The sequence below is a fragment of the Corvus hawaiiensis genome, chromosome 36 (assembly GCF_020740725.1).
Source record: "Corvus hawaiiensis isolate bCorHaw1 chromosome 36, bCorHaw1.pri.cur, whole genome shotgun sequence".
NCBI lineage: Eukaryota > Metazoa > Chordata > Aves > Passeriformes > Corvidae > Corvus > Corvus hawaiiensis.
Window position 1 is genome coordinate 1,541,556 of NC_063248.1, and position 26,183 is coordinate 1,567,738.

Genomic DNA, 26,183 nt, shown 5'->3' on the forward strand with positions numbered 1-26,183 from the left:
ATGAGGGAATTCTTGGATCAATCCCAGATCTTTTCCTCAGGTTTCCCTCTTTTCCAGCCCCGATTCATTGGGAATTCTCCTTTAGGGTGAGGGAATTCCTGGGTTTATCCACACCTGGATTAATCCCAGAGCTTTTCCCGCAGTTTTCCCTCTTTTCCAGCCCTGATTCATTGGGAATTCTCCTTTAGGATGAGGGAATTCCTGGTTCAATCCCAGATCTTTTCCCTCAGGTTTCCCTGTTCTCCAGCCCCGATTCATTGGGAATTCTCCTTTAGGATGAGGGAACTCCCGTGTTTATCCACACCTGCCTCTCCCCCGGGCCCAGCCGGCCTCGGCATTCCCCCGGTGCCGGAATTGCGGGCTCATCCCGGTTTTCCCCGCTCCCCTCCCGCAGGTGCTGGTGTTCGTGCACTCCCGGAAGGAGACCGGGAAGACGGCGCGGGCCATCCGGGATATGTGCCTGGAGAAGGACACGCTGGGGCTCTTCCTGCGCGAGGGCTCGGCCTCCACCGAGGTGCTGCGGACCGAGGCCGAGCAGTGCAAGGTGAGGGGAAACGGGGAGATCCTGCGGGGATCCGTGTGCAGGCCTGGGTCTGGGAAAGGTGGAGTTATGTGGGGGAATTTGGGAAAAATCCTGTGGGGATTTGTGTGCAGGCCTGGGTCTGGGAAAACGTGGAGTTATGTGGGGGAATTCGGGAAAAATCCTGTGGGGATTTGTGTGCAGGCCTGGGTCTGGGAAAGGTGGAGTTATGTGGGAAAAATTAGGGAAAATTGGGAAAATCCTGCGGGGATTTGTGTGCAGGCCTGGGTCTGGGAAAGGTGGAGTTATGTGGGGGAATTTGGGAAAAATCCTGTGGGGATCCGTGTGCAGGCCTGGGTCTGGGAAAGGTGGAGTTATGTGGGGGAATTTGGGGAAATTCCTGTGGGGATTTGTGTGCAGGCCTGGATCTGGGAAACGTGGAGTTATGTGGGGGAATTGAGGGAAAATTGGGGGAAAATTTGGGAAAAAATTGGGGAAAAAATTGGGAAAATTGGGGAAAAATTGGGAAAAAATTAAGAAAAATTGGGTAAAATTTGGGAAAAAATTGGAAAAACATTTGGGAAAAACTGTGAAAAAATTTGGGAAGGAATTGGGAAAAAATTGGGAAAATTTGGGAAAAATTGGGAAAAAATTTGGGAAAAAATTGGGAAAAATTGGGAAAAAATTGGAAAAAAATTTGGGAAAAAATTGGAAAAAAATTTGGGAAAAAATTGGAAAAAAATTTGGGAAAAATTTGGGAAGAAATTGGGAAAAATTTGGGAAAAAATTGGGAAAAAAATTGGGAAAATTTGGGAGAAAATTGGAAAAAAATTTGGGAAAAATTGGGAAAAAATTTGGGGAAAATTTGGAAAAAATTTGGGAGAAATTTGGGAAAAAATTGGGAAAAATTTAAGAAAAATTGGGTAACATTTGGGAAAAAATTGGGAAAAAATTGGGAAAAAATTTGGAAAAAATTGGGAAAATTTGGGAAAAAATTGGGAAAACATTTGGGAAAGAATTGGGGAAAATTGGGAACATTTGGGAAGAAATTGGGAAAAAATGGGAAAAATTGGGAACAAAATTGGGAAAAATTTGGGAAAAAATTGGGAAAAATTTAAGAAAAATTGGGTAACATTTGGGAAAAAATTGGAAAAAAAATTGGGAAAAAATTGGGAAAAATTTGGGAAAAATTGGGAAAAATTTGGGAAAAATTGGAAAAAAATTGGGAAAAATTTGGAAAAAATTGGAAAAATTTGGGAAAAAATTGGGGAAAAATTGGAAAAAATTGGGAAAAATTGGGAAAAAATTTGGGGAAAATTTGGAAAAAAGTGGGAAAAATTTGGGAAAAAATTTGGAAAAATTTAAGAAAAATTGGGTAACATTTGGGGAAAAAATTGGAAAAAAGTTGGGAAAAAATTGGGAAAAATTTGTGAAAAATTGGGAAAAATTTGGGAAAAATTGGAAAAAAATTGGGAAAAATTTGGGAAAAATTTGGGAAAAATTGGGAAAAAATTGGAAAAATTTGGGAAAAAATCGGGAAAAAATTTGAGAAAGAATTGGGGAAAATTGGGAAAATTGGGAAAAAATTGGAAAAAATGGGAAAAAATTTGGGAAAAATTGGGAAAAAATTGGAAAAAAAATGGGAAAAATTGGGAAAAATCGGGAAAAATTTTGGGGAAAATTTGGAAAAAAATTGGGAAAAAATTGGAAAAAAGTTGGGAAAAATTGGAAAAAAAATTGGGAAAAAAAATGGAAAAAAATTTGGGAAAAATTGGGAAAAATTGTGAAAAAAGTTGGGAAGAAACTGGGAAAAAATTTGGGGAAAATTTGGGAAAAATGTGGGAAAAAATGGGGAAAAAATTTGGGAAAACATTGAGAAAAAATCTGGGAAAAAAATTGGGAAAAAATTGGAAAAAAAAGTGGGGAAAAATGTGGGAAAAATTGGGAATAACTGGCTTTTGCCCCGGGCTCTCCCGCTTTCCCCTCGGTGCCCGGCGCTGCCCCGGCGCTGCCGCAGAACCTGGAGCTGAAGGACCTGCTGCCCTACGGCTTCGCCATCCACCACGCCGGCATGACGCGCGTCGACCGCACGCTGGTGGAGGATCTCTTCGCGGACAAGCACATCCAGGTGGGAGCGAATTCCTGAGGGAATTCCCGCCTTTGGAGCCTCCCCGAAGCCCACCCCAGCCGTGGTTCTCCGGCTAAAACCCGCCCCGGGCTCGTCCCGCTCTGCTGAGGAGGCGGCGGGGATTTTCCCAAAGGATGGGGAGAAAATGGGAGCTGCAAGCGGATTTTCTGGGAATGTTGGAGGGCTGGGAGGGGCTGGGAAGGGGAAGGGGGGAAAGGGAGTTGGGCACCGGGAAAAGCGGCTTTTTTGGGAAATTTGGAATGAGGAAAAGCAGCTTTTTTTGGGAATTAAGCACCAGGAAAAGCGGCTTTTTTTGGGATATTGGATATCAGGAAAAGCAGCTTTTTTGGGGGTATTTGGAATGAGGAAAAGCAGCTTTTTTTGGGAATTAAGCACCAGGAAAAGCAGCTTTTTTTGGGATATTGGATATCAGGAAAAGCAGCTTTTTTTGGGGTATTTGGAATGAGGAAAAGCAGCTTTTTTTGGGAATTAAGCACCAGGAAAAGCGGCTTTTTTTGGGATATTGGATATCAGGAAAAGCAGCTTTTTTTGGGGTATTTGGAATGAGGAAAAGCAGCTTTTTTTGGGAATTAAGCACCAGGAAAAGCGGCTTTTTTTGGGATATTGGATATCAGGAAAAGCAGCTTTTCTGGGGTATTTGGAATGAGGAAAAGCAGCTTTTTTTGGGAATTAAGCACCAGGAAAAGCAGCTTTTTTTGGGATATTGGATATCAGGAAAAGCAGCTTTTTTTGGGGTATTTGGAATGAGGAAAAGCAGCTTTTTTTGGGAATTAAGCACCAGGAAAAGCGGCTTTTTTTGGGATCTTTGGGATGAGGAAAAACAGCTTTCCTTGGAAATTTGGAACCAGGAAAAGCGGCTTTTTTTGGGAATTAAGCACCAGGAAAAGCGGCTTTTTTTGGGATATTTGGGATGAGGAAAAGCAGCTTTTTTTGGGAAATTTGAAACCAGGAAAAGCGGCTTTTTTTGGGATATTGGATATCAGGAAAAGTGGCTTTGTTGGGAATTGGGCACCAGGAAAAGCAGCTTTTTTTGGGATCTTTGGGATGAGGAAAAGCAGCTTTTCTGGGATATTTACAGCCTGGGAATTTTCTGAGCTGGTCTGGAAAGGGAAACTGGGAAAAGGGAATTAGGAATCAGGAAAAGCAGCTTTTTTTGGGATATTGGAGATCAGGAAAAGCAGCTTTTCTGGGAAATTTGGGATGAGGAAAAGTAGCTTTTTTTGGGATATTTGCAGCCTGGGAGTTTCCTGAGCTTGTCTGGAAATGGGAGCTGGAAAAGGGGAATTGGGCACCAGGAAAAGCAGCTTTTTTTGGGATATTTGGAATGAGGAAAAGCAGCTGGTTTTGGGAATTGGGCACCAGGAAAAGCGGCTTTTTTTGGGAAATTTCCCGATAAACGGAAGGCAAAGGATTTTCCCAGGGAATTCCAGCCTGGATCCCGCTGTTCTCCGGCCCTTGCTGTGCCCAGCCATGGGGACATTCCCACTCCTCGCCCTTCGTCCCTTCTCCAAAGCATTTCCAGCCCTTTCCTTCCTTGGGAAGAGCTTTTTGGGTGGATTTGAGGGATTCGGGATGGATTTGGGGGTTCCTGGCTGGATCTGGGGGTTCCTGGCTGGATTTTGGAGCTTCCTGGTTGGATTTTGGGGGGTCCTGGCTGGATTTTGGGGGTTCCTGGCTGGATTTGGAGGTTCCTGGCTGGATTTTGGAGGTTCCTGGTTGGATTTTGGAGTTCCTGGCTGGATTTTGGGGGGTCCTGGCTGGATTTTGGCGGTTCCTGGCTGGATTTGGGGGTTCCTGGGTGGGATTTAGAGATTCCTGACTGGATTTGGGGTTTCCTGGCTGGATTTTGGGGGTTCCTGGCTGGATTTTGGGGTTCCTGGGTGGGATTTAGAGACTCCTGGTTGGATTTTGGAGGTTCCTGGGTGGATTCTGGAGGTTCCCGGGTGGATTTTGGAGGTTCCTGGCTGGATTTTGGAGTTCCTGGTTGGGTTTTGGAGCTTCCTGGTTGGATTTTGGAGGTTTCTGGCTGGATTTGGGGGTCCCTGGCTGGATTTTGGAGCTTCCTGGCTGGATTTGGGGGTTCCTGGGTGTATTTTGGGGGTTCCTGGCTGGATTTTGGGGTTCCTGGGTGGGATTTAGAGATTCCTGACTGGATTTGGGGTTTCCTGGCTGGATTTTGGGGGTTCCTGGATGGATTTGGGGGTTCCTGGGTGGGATTTAGAGATTCCTGGATGGATTTTGGGGGATTCCTGGCTGGATTTGGGGGTTCCTGGCTGGATTTTGGAGGTTCCTGCATGGATTTTGGAGTTCCTGGCTGGATTTTGGAGCTTCCTGGTTGGATTTTGGAGGTTTCTGGCTGGATTTGGGGGTTCCTGGGTGGATTTTGGGGGTTCCTGGATGGATTTGGAGGTTCCTGGGTGGCATTTAGAGGTTCCTGGTTGGATTTTGGAGGTTCCTGGCTGGATTTGGGGGTTCCTGGCTGGATTTTGGAGGTTCCTGGCTGGATTTTGGGGGTTCCTGGCTGGATTTTGGAGTTCCTGGGTGGGATTTAGAGACTCCTGGTTGGATTTTGGGGGTCCTGGCTGGATTTTGGAGTTCCTGGATGGATTTGGGGGTTCCTGGGTGGGATTTAGAGATTCCTGGATGGATTTTGGGGGGTTCCTGGCTGGATTTGGGGGTTCCTGGCTGGATTTTGGAGGTTCCTGCATGGATTTTGGAGTTCCTGGCTGGATTTTGGAGCTTCCTGGTTGGATTTTGGAGGTTTCTGGCTGGATTTGGGGGTTCCTGGGTGGATTTTGGGGGTTCTTGGATGGATTTGGAGGTTCCTGGGTGGCATTTAGAGGTTCCTGGTTGGATTTTGGAGGTTCCTGGCTGGATTTGGGGGTTCCTGGCTGGATTTTGGAGGTTCCTGGCTGGATTTTGGCGGTTCCTGGCTGGATTTTGGAGTTCCTGGGTGGGATTTAGAGACTCCTGGTTGGATTTTGGGGGTCCTGGCTGGATTTTGGAATTCCTGGCTGGATTTTGGGGTTGCTGGCTGGATTTTGGGGTTCCTGGGTGGGATTTAGAGACTCCTGGCTGGATTTTGGAGTTCCTGGGTGGGATTTAGAGACTCCTGGTTGGATTTTGGAGGTTCCTGGGTGGATTCTGGAGGTTCCTGGCTGGATTTTGGAGTTCCTGGCTGGATTTGGAGCTTCCTGGCTGGATCTGATCCCTGTTTTCCTGCAGGTCCTGGTGTCCACGGCCACGCTGGCCTGGGGTGTGAACCTGCCGGCCCACACGGTCATCATCAAGGGCACGCAGGTGTACAGCCCGGAGAAGGGGCGCTGGACGGAGCTGGGAGCGCTGGACATCCTCCAGGTGGGAACTGGCACGCTCTGGCATCCGGGGCAGGATTTTCCCGTCCTCAAATCCCACCTAAAATCCCATTCTTGGGCTTCCTTCGTGCTCATTGCTCTTCCCGGTGCTGTGGGATTGGAGGGGAAGGGGGAAAATTCCTCAGGAATTCCATGCCCAGACCCATCCCAGATAATTCCTCAAGAATTCCGTGCCCAGACTCGTCCCAGATAATTCCTCAGGAATTCCTTGCCCAGACCCATCCCAGATAATTCTTCAAGGATTCTTTGCCCAAACCCTCTAGAGATAATTCCTTAAGAATTCCTTGCCTGGACCTTCTTGAGGTAATTCCTTGCTCAGACCCATCCCAGATAATTCCTCAGGAATTCCATGTCCAGACTCTTCTAGGATAATTCCTCAAGAATTCCTTCCCTGGATCCTCTTGAGATAATTCCTCCAGAATTCCTTGCCCAAACTCTTTTGGGATAATTCCTTGCCTGGACCCTCTTGAGATAATTCCTCAAGAATTCCATGCTCAGATCCCCTTAGGATAATTCCTCAGGAATTCCATACTGAGACCCATCCCAAATAATTCCTCCAGAATTCCTCGCCCAGACCCACCTGAGACAATCCTTCAAGATTTCCATGCCCAGCCCCATCCCAAATAATTCCTCAAGAATTCCTTACCCAAACTCTCTTGAGATAATTCCTTCCCTGGATCCTCTTGAGATAATTCCTCAAGAATTCCATACCGAGACCCATCCTAGATAATTCCTCCAGAATTCCTTGCCTGGACCTTCTTGAAATAATTCCTTGCCCAGCCCCATCCCAGCCAATCCCTCAAGGATTCCATGCCCACCCCCATCCCAGCCAATCCCTCCGGAATTCCATACCCACTCCCATCCCAGCCAATCCCTCAAGGATTCCATGCCCACTCCCATCCCAGCCAATCCCTCCGGAATTCCATACCCACTCCCATCCCAGCCAATCCCTCAAGGATTCCATGCCCACTCCCATCCCAGCCAGTCCCTCCGGAATTCCATACCCACTCCCATCCCAGCCAATCCCTCAAGGATTCCATGCCCAGACTATTCTGGGATAATCCCTTAAGAATTCCATGCCCAGATCCACCTGGGAAAATTCCTTGCCCAGACCCTCCTGAGATAATCCCTCAAGAATTCCATGCTCACACCCATCCCAGGTAATTCCTCAGGAATTCCTTGCCTGGACCTTCTTGAGATAATTCCTTGCTCAGACCCATCCCAGATAATTCCTCAGGAATTCCTTCCCTGGATCCTCTTCAGATAATTCCTCCAGAATTCCTTGCCCAAACTCTCTTGAGATAATTCCTTGTCCAGACCCTCCTGAGAAAATCCCTCAAGAATTCCTTGCCTGGATCCTCTTGAGATAATCCCTCAACAATTCCATACCCACTCCCATCCCAGCCAATCCCTCCAGAATTCCATACCCACTCCCATCCCAGCCAATCCCTCCGGAATTCCATGCCCAGACTATTCTGGGATAATCCCTCCGGAATTCCATACCCACCCCCATCCCAGCCAATCCCTCCAGAATTCCATACCCAGACTCTTCTGGGATAATCCCTCAACAATTCCATACCCACCCCCATCCCAGCCAATCCCTCCGGAATTCCATACCCAGTCCCATCCCAGCCAATCCCTCAAGGATTCCATGCCCATCCCCATCCCAGCCAATCCCTCGGGAATTCCATACCCAGACTCTTCTGGGATAATCCCTCAAGATTTCCATGCTCAGACCCATCCCAGATAATTCCTCAAGAATTCCTTACCCAGACTCTCTTGAGATAATTCCTTCCCTGGATCCTCTTGAGATAATCCCTCAAGAATTCCATGCTCAGATTCCCTTAGGATAATTCCTCAAGAATTCCATGCTCAGATTCCCTTAGGATAATTCCTCAAGAATTCCATGCCCAGACCCATCCCAGCCAATCCCTCAGGAATTCCATACCCAGGCTCTTCTGGGATAATCCCTCAACAATTCCATACCCCCCCCCCATCCCAGCCAATCCCTCCGGAATTCCATGCCCAGACTATTCTGGGATAATCCCTCCGGAATTCCATACCCACCCCCATCCCAGCCAATCCCTCCGGAATTCCATGCCCATCCCCATCCCAGCCAATCCCTCCAGAATTCCATACCCACTCCCATCCCAGCCAATCCCTCCAGAATTCCATCCCCCCCCCATCCCAGCCAATCCCTCGGGAATTCCCGGCCCTCCTGACGCTCTCCTCCCGCTGGCAGATGCTGGGCCGCGCCGGGAGGCCGCAGTACGACACGAAGGGCGAGGGAATTCTCATCACGTCCCACGGGGAGCTCCAGTACTACCTGTCCCTGCTCAACCAGCAGCTGCCCATCGAGAGCCAGATGGTGGCCAAGCTGCCGGACATGCTCAACGCCGAGGCCGTGCTGGGCAACGTCCAGAACGCCAAGGTGGCCGCGAATTCCCACGTTCCGGAGGGATTTGTGCCCCTGGATCCATCCCTGGTGGAGTTGGGATGGGATTTTAGGGATTTGTGCCCCTGGATCCATCCCTGAGGGAGTTGGGATGGGATTTTAGGGATTTGTGCCCCTGGATCCATCCCTGGTGGAGTTGGGATGGGATTTTAGGGATTTGTGCCCCTGGATCCATCCCTGAGGGAGTTGGGATGGGATTTTAGGGATTTGTGCCCCTGGATCCATCCCTGGTGGAGTTGGGATGGGATTTTAGGGATTTGTGCCCCTGGATCCATCCCTGGTGGAGTTGGGATGGGATTTTAGGGATTTGTGCCCCTGGATCCATCCCTGGTGGAGTTGGGATGGGATTTTAGGGATTTGTGCCCCTGGATCCATCCCTGGTGGAGTTGGGATGGGATTTTAGGGATTTGTGCCCCTGGATCCATCCCTGGTGGAGTTGGGATGGGATTTTAGGGATTTGTGCCCCTGGATTCATCCCTGGTGGAGTTGGGATGGGATTTTAGGGATTTGTGCCCCTGGATCCATCCCTGAGGGAGTTGGGATGGGATTTTAGGGATTTGTGCCCCTGGATCCATCCCTGAGGGAGTTGGGATGGGATTTTAGGGATTTGTGCCCCTGGATTCATCCCTGGTGGAGTTGGGATGGGATTTTAGGGATTTGTGCCCCTGGATCCATCCCTGAGGGAGTTGGGATGGGATTTTAGGGATTTGTGCCCCTGGATCCATCCCTGGTGGAGTTGGGATGGGATTTTAGGGATTTGTGCCCCTGGATCCATCCCTGGTGGAGTTGGGATGGGATTTTTTAGGGATTTGCTGGCAGGGATTGGGTGGTCGGGATGTTCTTGGAAAAGTTTTTGGTGTGGAAATAGAAATTCAGAGAATTCCAGGCAAAATCAGGGATTTCTTGGAGGGTGGGGGTGTTTGGGGGTTAATTCCAGAATGTTTTCCTGGTGTTGGAGAGGAGCCGGTGTTTGGAAAGGGGAGGTGAGGGAAGGGATGAGGGACCAGGAAAAGCAGCTTTCCTGGGAAATTTGGGGATCAGGAAAAGCAGCTTTTTCTGGGAAATTTGGAACCAGGAAAAGCAGCTTTTCCGGGAAATTTGGAACCAGGAAAAGCAGCTTCCCTGGGAAATTTGGGAACCACGAAAAGCAATTTTCCAGAGGAATTTGATGCCAGGAAAAGCAGCTTTCCTGGGAATCCCAGCTGGATTTTGTTGGAATTCTGCCGGGATCCAACGGGATTTAACTCCCAACTCCGCTCTGAACCTCCCTCGGTGCTTCCCGGGCTTGCCAGGACATCCCTGGGATGAGCCAGGATTTGGGAATTCCTTAGGATGCGGTGAACTGGCTGGGATACACGTACCTGTACATCCGGATGCTGCGCTCCCCGACGCTCTACGGCATCTCCCACGACGACCTGAAGGCGGATCCGCTCCTGGAGCAGCGGCGCCTCGACCTCGTCCACACGGCGGCCCTGATGCTGGACAAGAACAACCTGGTCAAGTACGACAAGAAAACCGGGAATTTCCAGGTGGGATGGCAAGAGAAGCGGGAATTTCCGGGTGGGATGGCGAGAAAACGGGGAGTTACCAGTTAGGATGGTGAGAAGAGTGGGGATTTCCTGGTGGGATGGTGAGAAAACGGGAATTTCCTGGTGGGATGGTGAGAAAACGGGGAGTTGCTAGGTGGGATGGTGAGAAACTGGGAATTTCCAGTTAGGATGGTGAGGAGAGCGGGGATTTCCCTGCGGGATGGTGAGAAAAGCGGGAATTTTCCAGTTAGGATGGTGAGAAAAGCAGGAATTTCTCTGCGGGATGGTGAGAAAACGGGGAGTTTCTAGGTGGGATGGTGAGAAAAGCGGGAATTTCCAGTTAGGATGGTGAGAAAAGCGGGAATTTCCTGGTGGGATGGCAAGAAAAGTGGGAATTTTCCAGTGGGATGGTGAGAAAAGCAGGAATTTCCTGGTGGGATGGCGAGAAAAGTGGGAATTTCCTGGTGGGCTGGTGAGAAAAGCAGGAATTTCCCTGTGGGATGGTGAGAAAACGGGGAGTTTCTAGGTGGGATGGTGAGAAACTGGGAATTTCCAGTTAGGATGGTGAGGAGAGCGGGGATTTCCTGGTGGATGGCGAGAAAAGCGGGAATTTCTCAGTGGGATGGCAAGAAAAGTGGGAATTTCCTGGTGGGATGGCAAGAAAAGCGGGAATTTCCCTGCGGGGTGGTGAGAAACTGGGAATTTCCAGCTGGGAGAGTGAGAAAATGGGAATTTCTCAGTGGGATGGGAAAGAAAGCATGAATTTCCCGGTGGGATGGCAAGAAAATGGGGAATTTCGAGGTGAAATGGGAAGAAAACTGGGAATTTCTAGGTGGGATGGGAAGAAAATGGGGAATTCCAGGGGGGGTGGAGAGAAACTGGGGGGTTTTCCAGTGGAGAGGAAAAGAAACTGGGAATTTTCAGGTGGGAAGGCAAGAAAACTGGGAATTTCCAGTTGGGATGGTGAGAAAACTGGGAATTTCCCAGTGGGATGGGTTATCCCAGCCATTCCCATGGGTTATCCCGGCCATTCCCATGGGTTATCCCAGCTGTTCCCATGGGTTATCCCGGCCATTCCCATGGGTTATCCCGGCCATTCCCATGGGTTATCCCAGCTGTTCCCATGGGTTATCCCAACCATTCCCATGGTTTATCCCAGCTGTTCCCATGGGTTATCCCAGCTGTTCCCATGGGTTATCCCAACCATTCCCATGGTTTATCCCAGCTGTTCCCATGGGTTATCCCAGCTGTTCCCATGGGTTATCCCGGCCATTCCCATGGGTTATCCCGGCCATTCCCATGGGTTATCCCAGCTGTTCCCATGGGTTATCCCAGCCATTCCCATGGTTTATCCCAGCTGTTCCCATGGGTTATCCCGACCATTCCCATGGGTTATCCCGGCCATTCCCATGGTTTATCCCAACCATTCCCGTGGTTTATCCCGACCATTCCCATGGGTTATCCCAACCATTCCCATGGTTTATCCCAACCATTCCCATGGGTTATCCCGACCATTCCCATGGGTTATCCCGGCCATTCCCATGGGTTATCCCGGCCATTCCCATGGTTTATCCCAACCATTCCCATGGGTTATCCCGGCCATTCCCATGGGTTATCCCGACCATTCCCATGGGTTATCCCGGCCATTCCCATGGGTTATCCCAACCATTCCCATGGGTTATCCCAACCATTCCCATGGTTTATCCCAACCATTCCCGTGGTTTATCCCGACCATTCCCATGGGTTATCCCAACCATTCCCATGGGTTATCCCGGCCATTCCCATGGGTTATCCCGGCCATTCCCATGGTTTATCCCAACCATTCCCATGGGTTATCCCGGCCATTCCCATGGTTTATCCCAACCATTCCCATGGGTTATCCCAACCGTTCCCATGGGTTATCCCGGCCATTCCCATGGGTTATCCCGGCCATTCCCATGGGTTATCCCGGCCATTCCCGTGGTTTATCCCAACCGTTCCCATGGGTTATCCCAACCATTCCCATGGGTTATCCCGGCCATTCCCATGGGTTATCCCAACCATTCCCATGGGTTATCCCGGCCATTCCCATGGGTTATCCCAACCATTCCCATGGTTTATCCCGGCCATTCCCGTGGTTTATCCCAACCATTCCCATGGGTTATCCCGACCATTCCCATGGGTTATCCCGGCCATTCCCATGGTTTATCCCAACCATTCCCGTGGGTTATCCCAACCATTCCCATGGGTTATCCCGGCTGTTCCCATGGGTTATCCCAACCATTCCCATGGTTTATCCCGACCATTCCCATGGGTTATCCCGGCCATTCCCATGGTTTATCCCAACCATTCCCGTGGTTTATCCCAACCATTCCCATGGGTTATCCCAACCATTCCCATGGGTTATCCCAACCATTCCCATGGGTTATCCCGGCCATTCCCATGGTTTATCCCAACCATTCCCATGGGTTATCCCAACCATTCCCATGGGTTATCCCGGCCATTCCCATGGTTTATCCCAACCATTCCCATGGTTTATCCCCACCATTCCCATGGGTTATCCCAACCATTCCCATGGTTTATCCCAACCATTCCCATGGTTTATCCCGACCATTCCCATGGGTTATCCCGGCCATTCCCATGGGTTATCCCAACCATTCCCATGGGTTATCCCGGCCATTCCCGTGGTTTATCCCAACCATTCCTGTGGTTTATCCCAACCATTCCCATGGGTTATCCCGGCCATTCCCATGGTTTATCCCGGCCATTCCCATGGTTTATCCCGACCATTCCCATGGGTTATCCCAACCATTCCCATGGGTTATCCCAACCATTCCCGTGGTTTATCCCAACCATTCCCATGGGTTATCCCGGCCATTCCCGTGGTTTATCCCGGCCATTCCCATGGTTTATCCCAACCATTCCCGTGGTTTATCCCAACCATTCCCATGGGTTATCCCGGCCATTCCCATGGGTTATCCCAACCATTCCTGTGGTTTATCCCAACCATTCCCATGGGTTATCCCAACCATTCCCATGGGTTATCCCAGCCATTCCCATGGGTTATCCCGGCCATTCCCATGGGTTATCCCGACCATTCCCATGGGTTATCCCGGCCATTCCCATGGTTTATCCCAACCATTCCCGTGGTTTATCCCAACCATTCCCATGGTTTATCCCAACCATTCCCATGGGTTATCCCAACCATTCCCGTGGTTTATCCCAACCATTCCCATGGGTTATCCCAACCATTCCCATGGGTTATCCCAACCATTCCCGTGGTTTATCCCGACCATTCCCATGGGTTATCCCGACCATTCCCATGGGTTATCCCGGCCATTCCCATGGTTTATCCCAACCATTCCCATGGGTTATCCCAACCATTCCCATGGTTTATCCCAACCATTCCCATGGGTTATCCCGGCCATTCCCATGGTTTATCCCAACCATTCCCGTGGGTTATCCCAACCATTCCCATGGTTTATCCCGGCCATTCCCATGGGTTATCCCGACCATTCCCATGGGTTATCCCAACCATTCCCATGGGTTATCCCAACCATTCCCATGGGTTATCCCGGCCATTCCCATGGGTTATATCAACCATTCCCATGGGTTATCCCAACCATTCTCATGGGTTATCCCAACCATTCCCATGGTTTATCCCGGCCATTCCCATGGGTTATCCCAACCATTCCCATGGGTTATCCCGGCCATTCCCATGGGTTATCCCAACCATTCTCATGGGTTATCCCAACCATTCCCATGGGTTATCCCAACCATTCCCATGGGTTATCCCGACCATTCCCATGGTTTATCCCCACCATTCCCATGGGTTATCCCAGCCATTCCTGTGGTTTATCCCGGCCATTCCCATGGTTCCTCCTGACCATTCCCATGGTTTATCCCAACCATTCCCATGGTTTATCCCGACCATTCCCATGGGTTATCCCGGCCATTCCTGTGGTTTATCCCGGCCATTCCCATGGTTCCTCCTGACCATTCCCATGGTTTATCCCGACCATTCCCGCTGTTGTCCCCACCATTCCCGTGGTTTATCCCAACCATTCCCAACCATTCCCACCCTGCCGGCTGTTCCGGCTGTTCTCCCGCCGGCGCCGGCCGTTGTCGCGGCAGGTGACGGAGCTGGGCCGCATCGCCAGCCATTACTACATCACCAACGAGACGGTGCAGACGTACAACCAGCTGCTGAAGCCCACGCTGAGCGAGATCGAGCTCTTCCGCGTCTTCTCCCTGTCCTCGGAGTTCCGCAACATCACCGTGCGCGAGGTACGGGCGCAGCCGGAACGGGCGACGGCCACCGGCGGCCGGCATCAGACACCCAACAACAGCCAACGGCAGCCAACGGCACCCAACATCCAACACCCAACAGCACCCAACAACAGCCAATGGCAGCCAACAACAGCCAACAGCACCCAACCTCCAACAGCCAACAGCCAACAGCACCCAACCTCCAACAGCCAACAGCACCCAACAGCACCCAACAGCCAACACCCAACACCCAACAGCACCCAACAGCCAACAGCACCCAACAACAGCCAACGGCAGCCAACAGCATCCAACAGCCAACAGCACCCAACATCCAACACCCAACACCCAACAGCACCCAACAGCACCTAACATCCAACAGCCAACAGCCAACAGCATCCAACACCCAACACCCAACAGCACCCAACAGCACCCAACAGCCAACAGCACCCAACAGCCAACAGCACCCAACAACAGCCAACGGCAGCCAACAGCACCCAACATCCAACAGCACCCAACAACAGCCAACGGCAGCCAACAGCACCCAACAGCACCCAACATCCAACACCCAACAACAGCCAACGGCAGCCAACGGCAGCCAACAGCACCCAACGGCAGCCAACAGCAGCCAACAGCACCCAACATCCAACACCCAACAACAGCCAACGGCAGCCAACAGCAGCCAACATCCAACACCCAACATCCAACAGCCAACAGCACCCAACAACAGCCAACGGCAGCCAACAACATCGAACAACAGCCAACATCCAACAGCCAACAACAGCCAACAGCACCCAACAACACCCAACATCCAACACCCAACAGCACCCAACATCCAACACCCAACAGCACCCAACAACAGCCAACGGCCCCCAACAGCACCCAACAGCACCCAACAGCACCCAACAGCACCCAACAACAGCCAACGGCAGCCAACAACATCCAACAACACCCAACATCCAACACCCAACAGCACCCAACATCCAACACCCAACAGCACCCAACAACAGCCAACGGCAGCCAACAGCACCCAACAGCACCCAACAGCACCCAACAGCACCCAACAGCACCCAACAACAGCCAACGGCAGCCAACAACAGCCAGCAGCACCCAACATCCAACACCCAACAGCACCCAACAACAGCCAACCACAGCCAACAGCACCCAGCAACACCTAACAGCACCCAACAGCACCCAACAACAGCCAACGGCAGCCAACAGCACCCAACATCCAACACCCAACAGCACCCAACAACAGCCAACGGCAGCTAACAGCACCCAACAGCACCCAACAGCACCCACCATCCAACACCCAACAGCACCCAACAGCACCCAACATCCAACACCCAACAGCACCCAACAGCACCCAACATCCAACACCCAACAACAGCCAACAGCAGCCAACACCCAACAGCAGCCAACAACAGCCAACAGCCAACAGCACCCAACAACACCCAACAGCCAACATCCAACAGCACCCAACAACACCCAACAGCCAACAGCCAACATCCAACATCAAACACCCAACAACAGCCAACGTCAAACACCCAGTGTCAAACACCCAACAACACCCAACAGCACCCAACAGCCAACAGCCAACAGCACCCAACATCCAACAGCCAACAGCACCCAACAGCACCCAACATCCAACAGCCAACAGCACCCAACATCCAACAGCACCCAACATCCAACAGCCAACAGCACCCAACAGCACCCAACATCCAACACCCAACAGCACCCAACATCCAACAGCCAACAGCACCCAACAGCACCCAACATCCAACACCCAACAGCACCCAACATCCAACAGCCAACAGCACCCAACAGCCAACAGCACCCAACATCCAACACCCAACAGCACCCAACAGCCAACAGCACCCAACAGCCAACAGCACCCAACATCCAACAGCCAACAACACCCAACAGCCAACAGCAGCCAACAACACCCAACATCCAACAACAGCCAACGTCAAACACCCAACACCCAGCAACACCCAACATCCAACACCCAACAGCACTCAACAGCACCCAACATCCAACACCCAGCAGCCAACAGCTAACGTCAAACGTCCAACAACAGCCAACAGCACCCAACATCCAACACACAGAAACACCCAACATCAAACACCCAACACCCAACAACAGCCAACGTCAAACACCCAACACCTGTCAAACAGCCAACGTCAAACACCCAACAACACCCAATGTCAAACACCCAACAACAGCCAACAACACCCAACATCCAACACACAGAAACACCCAACGTCAAACACCCAACACCCAACAACAGCCAACGTCAAACACCCAACAACACCCAATGTCAAACACCCAACAACAGCCAACAACACCCAACATCCAACACACAGAAACACCCAACGTCAAACACCCAACACCCGACAACAGCCAACGTCAAACACCCAACGTCAAACACCCAACATCAAACACCCAACACCAGCCAGTGTCAAACTCCCGGACTCCTCCTGGAGAGGGGAATTTTCCCTGGAGATCTCCCAGCTCCTTTCCCGACCTCTCCCAGCTCCGTGAGGAGCATCCGGCGTAGGCAGGGAAAGCGTCCGGATGAGTTTTTGGAGAGAGGCAGGGGAAAACCAAGGAAAAGCTGGAATTGCCACCTGCTGTGGGCGCTGCAGAGCTTTTCCAGAGGGATCATCCCGGCCCTCCATCCCTGTTTTCCCTCAGGAGGAGAAGCTGGAGCTGCAGAAGCTGCTGGAGCGAGTGCCCATCCCGGTGAAGGAGAGCATCGAGGAGCCCAGCGCCAAGGTGAGCCCCGCAGGGAATTCCCAGCGGGAATTCTGCTCCCTTCCCTCGCTGGGGGGTCCTGCCTGGGGCTGGGAAGCTCGGGGAGAATCCGGGGCCTCCATGGGCGCAATGGGAGAGGGAAATGGGGCGCCAGGAAAAGCGGCTTTTTTTGGGAACTGGGCACCAGGAAAAGCGGCTTTTTTTGGGAATGGGGCGCCAGGAAAAGCGGCTTTTTTTGGGAATGGGGTGCCAGGAAAAGTGGCTTTTTTTGGGAATGGGGCGCCAGGAAAAGCGGCTTTTTTTGGGAATTGGGCGCCAGGAAAAGCGGCTTTTTTCTGGGAATGGGGTGCCAGGAAAAGCGGCTTTTTTTGGGAATGGGGTGCCAGGAAAAGCGGCTTTTTTTGGGAACTGAGCACCAGGAAAAGCGGCTTTTTTTGGGAATGGTGTGCCAAGAAAAGCGGCTTTTTTGGGGATATTTGGAATGAGGAAAAGCAGCTTTCCCAGGAAACTTGGAACCAGGAAAAGCAGCTGTCCCGGGATCTTGGATATCAGGAAAAGCAGCTTTTTTTGGGAATGGGGCGCCAGGAAAAACAGCTTTTTTTGGGAATGGGGCACCAGGAAAAGTGGCTTTTTTTGGGGATATTTGGAATGAGGAAAAGCAGCTTTCCCAGGGTATTGGATATCAGGAAAAGTGGCTTTTTTTTGGGAATTAGATATCAGGAAAAGCAGTTTTCCCGGATTATTTGGAGTGAGGAAAAGCAGCTTTTCTGGGGTATTGGAGATCAGGAAAAGCAGCTTTTTTTGGGGATTAGATATCAGGAAAAGCAGCTTTCCCGGGATATTTGCAGCCTGGGGGTTTTGCTGAGTTGGTCTGGAAAGGGAAACTGGGAAAAGGGAATTGGGCATGAGGAAAAGCTGCTTTCCTTGGAAATTGAGCATCAGGAAAAGCAGCTTTCCTGGGAAATTTGGGGACCAGGAAAAGCGGCTTTCCTTGGGAATTAAGCACTGGGAAAAGCAGCATTCCCAGGATATTCCCTGAGAGCCTCTCCGTTGCCATTCCCAGATCAATGTCCTGCTCCAGGCCTTCATCTCGCAGCTGAAGCTCGAGGGCTTCGCCCTCATGGCCGACATGGTCTACGTGACCCAGGTGAGCCGGGAATTCCCTCGGAATTCCACGGGGGAGAACCTGCTTGGTCCACAAAGGGCAGATTTGGAAAGTTGGGAATCGCCAGCTGCTCCACTCGGGCCACATTCCACGGCCATTCCCACCCTGGAAATGGAGGTTTTGGGCAAAATTGGAGGTTTTGGGGCAAAAATTCTCCTGGGAATCCGAGGTGGGAGCGGTGGGAAGCGCGGATTCCTGCCAGGGTTGGGAGTGGGATCCTTGTCGGAGCCTCCAGGGTGAATTTGGGAAGTTGGGAATCGCCAGCTGCTCCACTTGGAGGTGTTTGGGGTGGAGAATCCTAAATTGTCCTTCCGGGCTTTGGAAAGAAAGATGGGAAAAGGTTCGGAATGGCAGGATGGCTTCGGAGTGGGAAAGAGGGGATTGAGGTGGGATTTTGGGGAGGAATTCTCCCTTTTGGGGCTGGGCTGGAATTGCCAGAGCAGCTGTGGCTGCCCCTGGATCCCTGGAAGTGCCCAAGGCCGGCTTGGAGCCCCCTGGGATGGTGGGAGGTGTAGGGGGTGGGAATGGGATGGGATTTAAGGTCTCTCCCAACCCAAACCATTCCAGGATTCCATGTTTCGATGGGATTTTGGGGAAGGAATCCTGACTTTTGAGGGCGGGGAGGGGCTGGGCTGGAATTCCCAGAGCAGCTGTGGCTGCCCCTGGATCCCTGGAAGTGCCCAAGGCCGGCTTGGAGCCCCCTGGATCTGTGGGAAGTGTGGGACCCATGGTGGGACCGGATGAGCTTTGAGGTCCCTCCCAACCCAAACCATTCCAGGATTCCGTGTTTTAATGGGATTTTGGGGAAGGAATCCTGACTTTTGAGGGCGGGGAGGGGCTGGGCTGGAATTCCCAGAGGAGCAGCTGTGGCTGCCCCAAGGCCGGCTTGGATGGGATCGGCTGGACGCTGTGGGGCGGAGCCGGTTGGGATTTCCGGTCATTCCCACCCCAAACCATCCCGGGATTCCACGTGGAGATTGAGATGGGATTTGGGGAAGGAATCCCTCCCTGTGAGGGGCTGGGCTGGAATTCCCAGAGAATCCGGGGCTGCCCCTGGATCCCTGGAAACGCCCAAGGCCGGGCTTGGCCGAGCTCCGCCGCTCACTGTGGGGTGGCACCACTTGGGGTGACCCCGGTTGGGATTTCCGGTCATTCCCACTCCAAACCTCTCCGGGATGGCACAGGGGGTGGGGGGGGGGGGTGGTCTGGGAATTCGGGAAGAGCCGGGAAGTGACCACGGAGCCGCTGCCTGTCCCGCAGTCGGCCGGGCGGCTCATGAGGGCCATCTTCGAGATCGTCCTGAACCGCGGCTGGGCCCAGCTCACCGACAAGACCCTCAACCTGTGCAAGATGATCGACAAGCGCATGTGAGTGTGGGAAGGGCCTGATCCCCAGAATTCCCGGGATTCCCGGCATTCCCGGGTGTCCCCTGAGCCCCCGGATCATCCCCGCAGGTGGCAGTCCATGTGTCCCCTGCGCCAGTTCAAGAAGCTGCCCGAGGAGGTGGTGAAGAAGATCGAGAAGAAGAATTTCCCCTTCGAGCGCCTCTACGACCTCAACCACAACGAGATCGGTGCTGAGACAGGGGGAAAATCCCCCAAATCTGGGCTGGGGAGGGGTTTGGGGTCATGGGAAAATCCCCCAAATCTGGGCTGGGGAGGGGTTTGGGGTCATAGCATGGGAAACTTCCCTGAATCTAGGCTGGGGAGGGGTTTGGGGTCATGGAAAAATCCCCCAAATCCAGGCTGGGGAGGGGTTTGGGATCGTGGCACAGGAAAATCCCCCAAATCCGGGGTGGGGAGGGGTTTGGGGTCATGGGAGAATTCCCTAAATCCAGGCTGGGGAGGGGGTTGGGGTCATGGCGCAGCTTGGACAGAGGGGTTGTGGCTGCCCCTGGATCCCTGGAGGTGCCCAAGGCCGGCTTGGAGCCCCCTGGGATAGGGGTGGGAACAGGGTGGGATTTAAGGTCCCTCCCAACCCAAAGCATTCCAGGATCCCGTGGGCTGCTTTAGATGGGATTTTGGGAAGGAATTCCTGGCTGGGAGGGAATTCCCAGAGGGGTTGTGGCCATCCCTGGATCCCTGGGAGTGCTCCAGGCCGGGCTGGAGAGCCCTGGGACAGGGGAAGGCGATTGAAGGGGATTCAGTGGGATGGGATTTAAGGTCCCTTCCACCCCAAACCATTCCAGGATCCCGTGGGCTGCTTCAGATGGGATTTTGGGATGGGATTTTTGCCTGTGAGGGTGGCGAGGTTGCCCAGAGGAGAGCTCAGAGCCCCTCGCAGGGCCTGAAGGGGCTCCAGGAGAGCTGGAGAGGGACTGGGGACAAGGCATGGAGGGACAGGACACAGGGAACGGCTTCCCAGTGGGAAAGGGGAGATTGAAATGGGATCTTGGGAAGGAATGAGGGTGGGGAGGGGCTGGGCTGGAATTCCCAGAGCAGCTGAGGCTGCCCCTGGATCCCTGGAGGTGCCCAAGGCCGGGTTGGAGCCATCTGGGATAAGGAAAGGTGTCCCTGCTGGAATGGGATGGGATTTAACCTCCTCCCACCCCAAACCATTCCATGATTTCCACGGCGAAATTGAGGAACCGCTCCAGGTCACCCCTCTGAGGGTCTGGAGAGGCCTCACCTGCCTCAGAATCCCGCTCCTGTCAGCATCGGCCCTGACCCCATCCCGGTTTATTTTTGTTTTCCCCCTCGTCCCACCACCTCAGGGGAGCTGATCCGGATGCCAAAAATGGGGAAAACCATCCATAAATACGTGCACCTGTTCCCGAAGCTGGAGCTGTCCGTGCACCTGCAGCCCATCACCCGCTCCACGCTCAAGGTGGAGCTCACCATCGCCCCCGACTTCCAGTGGGACGAGAAGGTGGGGCCGGGACGTGGCGGTTTGGGGCGGAAAAGGGGCCTTTTGGGGCTGGATTGTGGGAATTTTCAGGGTGAATGTGCTGGTTTGAGGGGGGAAATGGGATTTATGGTGCTGGGATGTAGAAATCGTGAGGGGAAAATGTCCTGATTTGGGGGGGAAAATGGGATTTATGGAGCTGGGGTGTGGAAATCGTGAGGGGAAAATGGGATTTATGGAGCTGGGGTGTGGAAATCATGAGGGGAAAATGTCCTGATTTGGGGGTAAAATGGGATTTATGGGGCTGGGGTGTGGAAATCATGAGGAGAAAATGGGATTTATGGGGCTGGGGTGTGGAAATCATGAGGGGAAATGGGATTTATGGTGCTGGGATGTAGAAATCGTGAGGGGAAAATGTCCTGATTTGGGGGGGAAAATGGGATTTATGGAGCTGGGGTGTGGAAATCGTGAGGGGAAAATGGGATTTATGGGGCTGGGGTGTGGAAATCATGAGGGGAAAATGGGATTTATGGGGCTGGGGTGTGGAAATCGTGAGGGGAAAATGTCCTGATTTGGGGGGAAAATGGGATTTATGGAGCTGGGGTGTGGAAATCATGAGGGGAAAATGTCCTGATTTGGGGGGAAAATGGGATTTATGGAGCTGGGGTGTGGAAATCGTGAGGGGAAAATGGGATTTATGGGGCTGGGGTGTGGAAATCATGAAGGGAAAAGGAGATTTATGGGGCTGGGGTGTGGAAATCATGAGGGGAAAATGGGATTTATGGAGCTGGGGTGTGGAAATCGTGAGGGGAAAATGTCCCAGTTTGGGGGGAAAATGGGATTTATGGAGCTGGGGTGTGGAAATCGTGAGGGGAAAATGGGATTTATGGAGCTGGGGTGTGGAAATCGTGAGGGGAAAATGGGATTTATGGAGCTGGGGTGTGGAAATTGTGAGGGGAAAATGTCCTGATTTGGGGGGAAATGGGATTTATGGAGCTGGGGTGTGGAAATCATGAGGGGAAAATGTCCCAGTTTGGGGGGAAAATGGGATTTATGGAGCTGGGGTGTGGAAATCGTGAGGGGAAAATGGGATTTATGGAGCTGGGGTGTGGAAATCTTCAGTGTAAAGGGCTGGTTTGAGGGGGAAAAATGGGATTTATGGGGCTGGGTTGTGAAAATCATGAGGAGAAAACGTCCTGATTTGGGGGAAAAATGGGATTTATGGAGCTGGGGTGTGGAAATCGTGAGGGGAAAATGGGATTTATGGAGCTGGGGTGTGGAAATCTTCAGTGTAAAGGGCTGGTTTGAGGGGGAAAAATGGGATTTATGGGGCTGGGGTGTGGAAATCATGAGGGGAAAATGTCCTGGTTTGGGGGGAAAAGGGAAATTTTGTGGCTGGAGTGTAAAAATCATCAGGGGAAATACATTTCTGGGGGAAAAGGAGGAATTTTGGGGTCCAATGGTAAAAACCATTTGGGAAAACGCAATCCTGGGGTGAAAATGAGGAATTTTGGGCTCAAATTGTAAAAACCATTTGGGAAAACGCAATCCTGGGATGAAAATGAGGAATTTTGGGGTTGAATTACAAAAACCGTTTGGGAAAACGCAATCCTGGGGTGAAAATGAGGAATTTTGGGGCCAGATTGTAAAAACCATTTGGGAAAACGCAATCCTGGGGTGAAAATGAGGAATTTTGGGGCCAGATTGTAAAAACCATTTGGGAAAACGCAATCCTGGGGTGAAAATGAGGAATTTTGGGGTCCAGTTGTAAAAACCATTTGGGAAAACGCAATCCTGGGGTGAAAATGAGGAATTTTGGGGCCGCCTTGCTGCGCTGCAGCTCCTGAACACCTGGACATTTGGGGCTGGGCCGGGGAATTGAGAGGTGCCCCTTTTGCCCCAGGTTCACGGCTCCTCCGAGGCGTTCTGGATCCTGGTGGAGGACGTGGACAGCGAGGTGATCCTGCACCACGAGTACTTCCTGCTCAAGGCCAAGTACGCCCAGGACGAGCACCTGGTGACGTTCTTCGTGCCCGTCTTCGAGCCGCTGCCGCCCCAGTACTTCATCCGCGTGGTGTCGGACCGCTGGCTCTGTGAGTGCCGCTTTGCCCGGGATTTATTCCCGGTTTTCTGGCTCTGTGAGTGCCCCTTTTCCTGGGCTTTATTCCTGGTTTTTCCCGAGGTTTATTCCCGGTTTTTCCCAGGCTTTGTTCCTGGTTTTTCCCTGGGTTTATTCCTGGTTTTCTGGCTCTGTGAGTGCCGCTTTGCCCGGGCTTTATTCCTGGTTTTTCCCAGGGTTTATTCCCAGTTTTCTGGCTCTATGAGTGCCCCTTTTCCCAGGGTTTATTCCCGTTTTTTCCTGGGATTTATTCCTGGTTTTTCCAGGCTTCATTCCTCGTTTTTCCCAGGGTTTATTCCCAGTTTTCTGGCTCTGTGAGTGCCCCTTTTCCTGGGCTTTATTCCTGGCTTTTCCCAGAGTTTGTTCCCAGTTTTTCCCGAGGTTTATTCCCGGTTTCCTGGCTCTGTGAGTGCCCCTTTGCCCAGGGTTTATTCCTGGTTTTTCCCAGGGTTTGTTCCCGGTTTTCTGGCTCTGTGAGTGCCCCTTTTCCCGGGATTTATTCCTGGTTTTTCCAGGCTTCATTCCTGGTTTTTGCCAGAGTTTGTTCCTGATCTTCTGGTTCTGTGAGTGCCCCTTTTCCCAGGGTTTATTCCCGGTTTTCTGGCTCTGTGAGTGCCCCTTTTCCTGGGCTTTATTCCTGGTTTTTCCCAGAGTTTGTTCCTGGTTTTCTGGCTCTGAGTGCCCCTTTCCCTGGGCTTTATTCCTGGTTTTTCCCAGGGTTTATTCCTGGTTTTTCCCAGGGTTTATTCCCAGTTTTTCTGGCTCTGTGAGTGCCCCTTTGCCCAGGGTTTATTCCTGGTTTTTCCTGGGCTTTATTCCCGGTTTTCTGGCTCTGTGAGTGCCCCTTTTCCTTTGGGATCCATTCCCATCCCTTTGGGATCCATTCCCATCCCCATTCCCATCCCTTTGGGATCCATTCCCATCCCTTTTCCCAAACCTTTGGCATCCATTCCCATCCCTATTCCAGACCTTTGGGATCCATTCCCATCCCTTTGGGATCCATTCCCATCCCCATTCCCATCCCTCTGGCATCCATTCCCATCCCTATTCCCATCCCTTTGGGATCCATTCCCATCCCTTTGGGATCCATTCCCAGTCCTTTGGCATCCATTCCCATCCCTATTCCCATCGCTTTGGGATGCATTCCCATCCCTATTCCCAGTTCTTTGGGATCCATTCCCATCCCTTTGGGATCCATTCCCATCCCTTTGGGATGCATTCCCATCCCTTTTCCCAAACCTTTGGCACCCATCCCCATCCCTATTCCCATCCCCATTCCCATCCCTTTGGCACCCATTCCCATCCCCATTCCCATCCCCATTCCCATCCCTTTGGCACCCATTCCCATCCCCATTCCCATCCCCATTCCCATCCCTTTGGCACCCATTCCCATCCCCATTCCCATCCCCATTCCCATCCCTTTGGCACCCATTCCCATCCCTATTCCCATTCCCATCCCTTTGGCACCCATTCCCATCCCCATTCCCATCCCCATTCCCATCCCTTTGGCACCCATTCCCATCCCTATTCCCATTCCCATCCCTTTGGCACCCATTCCCATCCCTATTCCCATTCCCATCCCTTTGGCACCCATTCCCATCCCCATTCCCATTCCCATTCCCATCCCTTTGGCACCCATTCCCATCCCTATTCCCAGTGCCACCCCCATAACCCCGACCCCGTCTCCCCCCGGCTCAGCCTGATCCCGCCTCCGCACCCCGTGCATCCTCCCGCCTCTGGAATTCAGGAATTCAGGAATTCTTTCCCCCTTGCAGCCTGCGAGACCCAGCTCCCCGTGTCCTTCCGGCACCTGATCCTGCCGGAGAAGTACCCTCCTCCCACGGAGCTGCTGGACCTGCAGCCGCTGCCGGTGTCGGCGCTGCGCAACAGCGCCTTCGAGGGCCTCTACCAGGACAAGTTCCCCTTCTTCAACCCCATCCAGACACAAGGTGAGCGTTCCCTCTCCTCATCCCAGCCGGCTTTCCTGGGATTTGGTGGTTTTTGTAGGAATTTTGTGGGAAATGATTCCTCATTTTCCCATTTCCAGGGTCCAAGTGCTTGGAATCGGGGTCTCTCTGTGGGAGGGGGTTGGGAATTGGGGTCTCAGCCACGTTCAGCAGCTCCTGGAAAAGTTGGGGATGTTCCCGCTCCTCATCCCAGCCAGATTTCCCGGGATTTGGTGGTTTTTGTAGGAATTTTGTGAGAAATGGTTCCTCATTTTCCCATTTCTGGCATCCGCGCGTTTTGGGTGTTTGGAATCAGGGGCTCTGTGGGAGGGGGTTGGGAATTGGGGTCTCAGCCACGTTCAGCAGCTCCTGGAAAAGTTGGGGATGTTCTCACTCCTCATCCCAGCCAGATTTCCCGGGATTTGGCTGTTTTTGTAGGAATTTTGTGGGAAATGATTCCTCATTTTCCCATTTCTGGGGTCTGAGCATTTTGGGCGTTTGGAATCGGGGTCTCTCTGTGGGAGGGGGTTGAGAATTGGGGTCTCTGCCACAATCCTGAGGTGGCCTCAGGGAGCAGCTCCAGGAATCTGTGGTTGTTCCCAAATTTCTCCAGCTCAGCTTTCCTGGAATTTGGCCATTTTTGTAGGAATTTTGTGGGAAATGGGGAATCCCAGAGCCCAAGCACTTTGGGCATTCGGAATCGGGGTCTCTCTGTGGGAGGGGGTTGGGAATTGGGGTCTCTGCCACGTTCAGCAGCTCCTGGAAAAGTTGGGGATGTTCCTTCCCCTCATCCCCTCCGGATTTCCCGGGATTTGGGATCCGTGGTTCATCCGCTGTTCCCAGGGGTTTGGGATTCAGGGATTATCCCCTTTCCCCAGAGGAGAAGCCTGCAGGAATCCCAGTGGCAGCAGAGATTTGGGATCTGTGGTTTATCCTCTCTTCCCTGGGGAAAAAAACTCCTGGAATCCAAGGAAAAACCTGCAGGAATCCAGGGCAAAAACTCCTGGAATCCAAGGAAAACCTCCTGGAATCCCAGTGGCAGCTGAGCTTTGGGATCTGTGCTTTATCCCCCATTCCCAG

General features: G+C 52.1%; 1 protein-coding gene across 1 annotated transcript in view; it reads left to right on the forward strand.

The window, feature by feature from the left end:
• Nucleotides 1-26,183, forward strand: part of SNRNP200 (small nuclear ribonucleoprotein U5 subunit 200) — a 60,238-nt gene that overhangs the window by 5,533 nt on the left and 28,522 nt on the right. Inside the window, 13 exon segments of the mRNA XM_048290046.1 lie at nt 282-544; nt 2,538-2,648; nt 5,895-6,026; nt 8,286-8,474; nt 9,830-10,027; nt 14,141-14,293; nt 16,970-17,050; nt 18,093-18,176; nt 19,455-19,561; nt 19,649-19,767; nt 20,908-21,062; nt 22,942-23,131; nt 24,933-25,106. Coding sequence (XP_048146003.1) covers nt 282-544; nt 2,538-2,648; nt 5,895-6,026; nt 8,286-8,474; nt 9,830-10,027; nt 14,141-14,293; nt 16,970-17,050; nt 18,093-18,176; nt 19,455-19,561; nt 19,649-19,767; nt 20,908-21,062; nt 22,942-23,131; nt 24,933-25,106 — 1,956 coding nt within the window.